The sequence below is a fragment of the Loa loa genome (genome assembly GCF_000183805.2).
Source record: "Loa loa unplaced genomic scaffold supercont3.51, whole genome shotgun sequence".
Taxonomy (NCBI): Eukaryota; Metazoa; Nematoda; class Chromadorea; order Rhabditida; family Onchocercidae; genus Loa; species Loa loa.
The window spans coordinates 30,370-37,647 of record NW_018108231.1 but is presented as its reverse complement, the minus strand read 5'-3'; the positions used below and the strand labels follow the sequence as shown (position 1 = coordinate 37,647).

Here is a 7,278-nt window from a genome sequence, read left to right as displayed (position 1 = left end):
ATGTTTGGTGATAGTTGACATTAATGTCACCATATCATATAACATATTATGTTTTCGTTTTTTCTCTTAGAAAAAAAGTGAAACAATAAGAGTGAAAAGCGGAAATAATTATTGTAAGAGATGCATTATTAATTAAAACATTTATAAATAATTAAATTTTAGTTTATCATTTTTATTTGCAACTCTGTAAAATGTAACGATAGAGAAACGGTTGATTTAACATTTATAGAGGTTTGTTTACACATATACTAAAATGGTAAAATGGGTAAACATAGAGATGACAAAATCAACTTGCAGCTTTCAAAATAGTTAAATAGCATGTCTTGTGACAAATTTAGATTGAACGATCGGTTTTCATCGAATAAAATAAACAATATAAGCATCTATGATAACATTATCAACAACATCAACATCATCATCATCATCATCATCATCATCATCATTATCAATAATATACTCCCAACACACATTCGAACGTTCAGTCATACATTGTAATGGAAATAATGATGAAGTGAAGCGATGATGATGACCTAATTATTTAAATTCAAAACATATGACCTGTATAAATTTAGCATGTTATTGTTAGTTTTAGTTTCAGTTTAGAAAGAGAATGGAAAATTTAGAAACCAATAAATCATAGCTTTTCTTCTTTTTTTTTTTTTTATGAAAGAACTAAATGATGTCAAAAGCTTTACAATGAAAATATGACGTCATATTAATTAAAATTATTTAAATGTGAAAAAATGACAAAAAAAAATTTCAGAATGAATAATATCAATAAATTAATTAATAATTGCAAAGTTTGTGCTATTTCTATCAACAAAATTCATGAAATAATTAATGAAAAATTTTCTGAATAATAGCAATTTGTGTGATAAAAACTTGCTTTTAAATAAAATTTTTTAATTCGTGTTTTATTTCATTTTTGCCGACATTATTAATATCAGAAAAAAAAAAAAAAAAACTGATGAAAGTTGTTGCCTTTGCAAAGATTGGTAAATTTTTTTTTTCTTTTTGCATTAAATTTAAAGAAATTAAAGGAATCAAAAAAGCTTATTTATTCAAAAATTTGATTCACTTTGGACTAATTACCTGTGTAATAATTATATAATTAAAGGTGAACATTTATAAGAATGAATGGATAGTGTCAAAAGATAATTTTTAAAAATTTATAAAAATTTCAAGTGATGAAAAAATCTGATATTATCTATGAAATTGATACTGAGAATTCCCTGAGGGAAAGGGGAGAAAAAAAAAAGAGAAGAGAAAGACTATTTCTGGATATTACCAATTCATCTGATTACATTGGATGAGATTAGATAGAATGGCTATGACAGATAGCTTTATGAAATATCTCAAAAACTTTTCTGCAGGAGAAAATTTATAAGCATTTTTTCTGGTTCTGGTTAATCCCGATAACCGGAACCGGAATGATTAATGCAGGTATGAAAATTTTTCAACCAAGAAAAAGAGGAAAAAACGAAAGAGATGAACAGATAACGAAATGAAATATGCATGTGTGTATGTGTGTGTGTGTATGTATATGTATGTGTGTATGTGTGTGTATATATGTATATGTGTGTATGTCTGTGTAATGATAAATGCAATGTAACAGGCAAAACCATACTGATAATTGTTCACTTTTTAATAGAAAAGTAAAGAAATTTAATGATAAATTCAAATTAAATAATCAACAACATCCAAAAACCAGTCAACAGTAATATGTGACAGTCGCTAGCGTGTCAATTAAAAACTTCACTTAATGTAATACATGTATGTATATGTATGTGTGTGTATATATTGTATGTATGCGTATATGTGTGTGTGTATGTGTATTTATGTTTATCTATGTGTGTATGTGTACGCGGGTCAACTAAACTTCACTTCATGCATGCATGTATGTGTGTATGTTGTGTATGTGAACGTATGTACATATAATTAAATCTATTGGAGGTGATTTCAATGAACTGGTTTTATACACATTTATTCGTTTAAAAGAAAAAAAAAATTTCATGCAATTTTGAATATTTTTAAAAATAGCAAAATAATAGCAATTTGTTAGAGAGGAAGAAAATGACAAAAATTCAAATCAAAAAAAAAATTTAATTTATAAAATTTATCGTGAAACGTTAATTTAATCTGTCATAAAAATTAAAAAAAAAAAAGGAGAAAATTGCTCGTAGTTTTATGAGGAATAAATGAATTGAAGCGCAAATGGACATTGAAAATTGGTGACAGAATTAAAGTTCATTAAATAATTTATTCTAGCTTTTTCTTTCACTTTTTTTTTTTTTTAATAATGAAAAGAAGACATATTTAATTATAAAAATATTTGTTCGTTTTTTTTTCTTTGCTTATATTTATATTTTAATAATGGATAATTGTCAAGAAATAATTTAAACATGATAATATTAAAAGGGATAGTTAAAAAGTATTAAAAGTACAGCATATATTATGTGTATAACTGATTGAATATAAGTTAGGCGCAATTGTCTGCTTAGTATTTATGTGGAATGCTATTAAAGTGAAAATTATTTATGAAATACAATTATCATAGAATGATGAAAATTATTTCCAATTTAGATTTAAGCATTAAAAAAAGTTGCTTAATTATATAAGGTTTAATTATATATTTGATAAAGTTATGCGTGGAAATATCACGCAAGTCAATATGTTACGTCAAGTATGTTTACGTCATGTTTCAAAAATTATACAAAATATTACGTGATTGGTTGATTTCGTACCTTTGGTATAATATTATATTATATAGTATTATTATCGTTTAAAGAGCAGAAAAAGAAAAAAAATTTAGGCACGTAGCAAGAAGAGGAATATAAATGTCACATTTTATGTCGTGACAAAAGAAAATTAACAAAATGGAGGGAATAAAAGAGAATTAGATGTGATAAACTGGTTCATAAATGGGTGTATCATTAAATAAATGAATACAATGATATGAGGATAAAAAGAATTATCCGAAATAATCGATAAAATTTAAACAAACAAAATAAAAAAGATTTGAAAAATATTTATGATCGATCGGATTGTTTGTTGTTTACAATTATTGGTGTCAATATTAGTGTTAAGAACAATAGATGAATAAAATGGAAATGATAAGATGATGAATTGATCATTATGTAATTTTAGCTTTTATTGATTACTTCAAATTTTCTTATCAAATAATTTCAGGTTAAGATTTACTTAAATATCACTATCCATAAAAAAATACTAAAAAAATAATATATATATATATATGATATGTTATAGCAAAAGAAATCATAAAATTTTAATCAAAAATGAAAAAACTTTTGATTGATTAATGATGAGTAGCTTATCAGTTTAATTTAAAACACTCAAATACATTGGAATATCTCGGTATTACACTGTTAACGAATAATCCTATATTATGATATTTCAGGAATGATATGATAGATCAATATATGTCGTAGTAGTAGTGAAACCTATTACTAATTAACAATATCATAACTGCAATCAATTATCAGTAGATAAAAAAGAAATGATATATTCTGAGGCTTTTCGTCTATATAGTTTAAAAGTAGTGTGAAATTAAATTAATATTGTATTTTTTTGATAAAGAATTGCATAGTAAGTTTGAAAAAAAAATGAAAATTTCAAAATATTTAAAACTTCAAATTTTTTTCATTTCAAATATGATTTTACATATTACAATTAAATCAATTAATTATAAAATTCGAATTTTAATTAACAAAATATTCCATCATCAAAAATTTATTGCTATTTACTTAATTGGTTAAGTATTTACGTATAATTTCACACACCTATTGAGTGTGTGTATGTTAGGAATGAATTTTAATAGCTTGGAAATGATTAAATGAATAAGAATGAATGAAATGACTTTTCACCTGAAATTATCAATCGAATTTTGAGATAACAAATTTAAGTATTGTTATTGAATAAAACATTTATTGATTATTGTTAAGAATATATCATTAATAAATAGAAAAAAAGAAAAGAAAAAGAAGAAGGAGGAGGAATTTCTGGATTTTCAGTTCTTGAAAAAATGGTAACAATGAATGATTTTACTGAGTTCTCGAAAATTTAACAGTAAATTAGCTGTATGCAATCGGTTTCTTTTAATGTATTGAAGATTTAAATAATTTAAAAATTTAATTTCAAACTGAATAAAATGAATATTACTCATAACAAATTGTTATTTATTCTAATATCTTTTTTATTACTTTATTTTCAATTTATATTTATGTTGTAAGCAATGAAAGATTTGTTGATGAAATAATTTCAGAAAAAAAAAAGAAGTGAAACAAAAAAGGTTATAATGAGACTTTTTGTAATGAAGTTGTCTTGTATTTAAGATTTTTTAACTTTTTTTTTTGTTCAAACTAACTTCTTATCAAAGTATTTACTGTATTTTATTATTTGTTTTAAGTAACATATAGCTAAGTTAACTAGCTAAGTAATAATCTTTACTCATTAATTAAGCTTTTGCTAAATGTAACTTTCATTTTTGTAATTTTTACAGTAGGCTTTTTTGTATGTTTTTAATATTGTCAAAAAAAAATCCAACTATATTTACTTTAATAATAATAATCATAAAAGCAAAAGGAAAAAAGTTCATTTACTTTACAGGATAAGTCTAATTAGTGATAGATAAAAGAGCGCATGATGTCAATTAATTAACAAAGCAGTGAGACTAAATTAATTAAGACAAAAAAACGTTTGGTAATGAATGATATGTGTGGGCATGGAATTTTTCGTTCACATGAAGTTAATTAATTGATAAAGCAATGAGACTAAATTAATTAAAACAAAAAAAAAACGCTTAGTAATGGCATGTGTGGACATGAAGTTTTTTTGTTATAAATTTTCATAAAATACATAAATGAGAATGTAGTTTTCATTAAATTGTTGCGTAATTTCAATTTCAAATAATTGAAAATAGAAAAATTTCACAATTTCCCTTAAATTATTCCTTTCAAAATTTACAATTTATAAAAATGATTGGATTCATTTAAAGAATTCAAAGAGATTTAAAGAAAAAAGAAGAAGAAAAAGGAAATGGAAAAGTTCATTGCAATGGAATCATAAACGAATTGAAATTATTGGCAACATAAGTTTATTGGTAAAAATTTGAGTGAAGACAAATTAAATTGTAACTCATAAAACTAAACTGATTGAAGAAAATGAAAGAAAGATTTGTTGGATTGAAAAAGTATTTAGAGAGAGAGTATGAAGATGGAATGGATGATGAGGAAAGGAAAGGACTAAAATTATTACCAATTTTATGGCTCTTTCCCTCCTTCCATCTCATCTCAACAACCATCCTATCAATTGCTATCGAGGTCGTTGTCGTTGTCGTTGTCGTTGTCATCGTCGTTGTCATCGTCGTTATCGTCATCGGTTTTGTCATCGTTATTACAATCGTTAGATAATTGCTCGAATTTGCCCAATTTTGTCTTTATCTTTCATTTGTTTTTTTTTTTTTAATTGTTGTATTTCTTTTGTTAAAAAAAAAATAACAATTCGAAGAAAAGGTCACATTCATTTTCATTCATTCAAATAAATAATTTCTAAATATTTAAAATTTTTTTCTTTTTTTGACTATTTCTATTCATTGCAAGAAATCTCTTTTTTATAATTTCATCCATTCAAATTAAAAACATTTTAAGTAATCGATAAATTCATTATTTAATTAATTAATTCATTTATTCCATATTAATATTTTGCTGAATAATTATTATAATTTATTCTTTTTAAATTATATAATGATGGGATAATTTATATGATAAGTTGAATAAGAAATTAGGAAATTATAATTTTTTGATTAATTATTTATCGATTCATTTGTTGAGTAATTTTGTTATTCTAGTTGCTTGATCAGTAGTTTATCATATTTATCAGTTGAGAAGCATTGAAGAGAATCATATCAGTTGAATCATCTGATAAACAATTTATCTAATTTTTTTTTATCAATAATTTCCTATCAAAATGCAAAATTTTTTCACTTCAAACGAAATAAAATGGTATTAGTGTATATTTTTGATTTAGTTTTGCATTCAAATCATTTCTTAATAATTTACGATTATTAATTAATTTTGTTTAACTTATTGGATTTATTTGTATGTTATTTTTACTAATTTACCTGACATTTTGTTATTTCAATACCTTTCAAATAAATTTTTTATCATTACAAAAACAAAAAAAGAAATGCTTTCCCCTTATTTCTTCTCTTTTCCGGCTAAAACTCAACAAATATTTGAAGTTGTTGTTTAGTTATCATTTTCTTATCTTATTATCATTTTAATCAAACTTTACTTAACAATTTAGTGAAGCATAATTTATTCATCCTTTTCTCTCTTTCCTTTATTTGATTCATTAAATCATTTAATTCTTATTTGCATATCAATTATTATTCCCTTCTTCCTTTTAATTATTTTCACAAATAATTCCAATATTTATTTAAGCATTAGCTTAGATGTAGAAAAATAAAAATTTTTTGTGATATTATGATAAGCATAATAGTCATTTATAATAATCATTTATCAATAATCATTTGTAATATTTATTTGTTAATTTTATTTGTGATGAAATTAAAGTGTAATCATTTGCATTCCAACCTTGCCATTTTAATTTGTCACCAAGAATAAAGAAAGAAAATATGATGATAAAAAGAAAAGAGATTAATGCTATCTGATAGCATAGATAATGGATGACAAAATTTCTTGGATTACTTTTTTAGATTAACCATTTTTGTCTAGATGAAGGTAAATTTTCGTCCAATTTTAAAGCGTTCAATAGTTTAGTTTCAAAATTAATTGCTTTTAGTGCTTAAATTGTTTCATCATTTAGCAATCGTTAGTTTGAGTTTAAGAAAATGAGACCAAAGTTTTCGAAATTCCTTTGTAGTATACAAAACAGATATAGTGGTCAAGGAAGGTCACTGTTATTGCATCAAAAGGTCAAAGATTCAACTCCTCTCCGCGCCAGTCTTATTCAGAACTAGACAGAGCCATTCCACATTCATTTACCACTATCATAGGTGATTGATGGATTGAGGATGGGAATAGGATCAGGTCACAGGTCACTTCATGCTTTTATCATTTTTGCAATTGTTATAATTATCGGAATACGAATTGATTAAACCAGTTATTGTTGTAATGAGACGGTGTGCTATTCATAGGTATTATAAGTAGTAAAATAGTGATCCTTTCTTGGTGACAGTGATGACATTCCTGATTGCTATAACTAGTAAAATAGTGATCTTTTCTTGGTGACAGTAAT

The 7,278-nt window shown here is 24.2% G+C and overlaps 1 protein-coding gene across 1 annotated transcript; it reads right to left on the bottom strand.

The window, feature by feature from the left end:
• Positions 1-354: 354 nt before the first annotated feature.
• LOAG_11108 (hypothetical protein) lies at positions 355-5,407 on the bottom strand (the record flags this gene model as incomplete). The annotated part of the gene is made up of 2 exons (XM_003146632.1): positions 355-530; positions 5,275-5,407. 2 exons carry the CDS (start codon positions 5,405-5,407, stop codon positions 355-357), a joined length of 309 nt encoding a protein of 102 aa, XP_003146680.1.
• Positions 5,408-7,278: the final 1,871 nt, after the last annotated feature.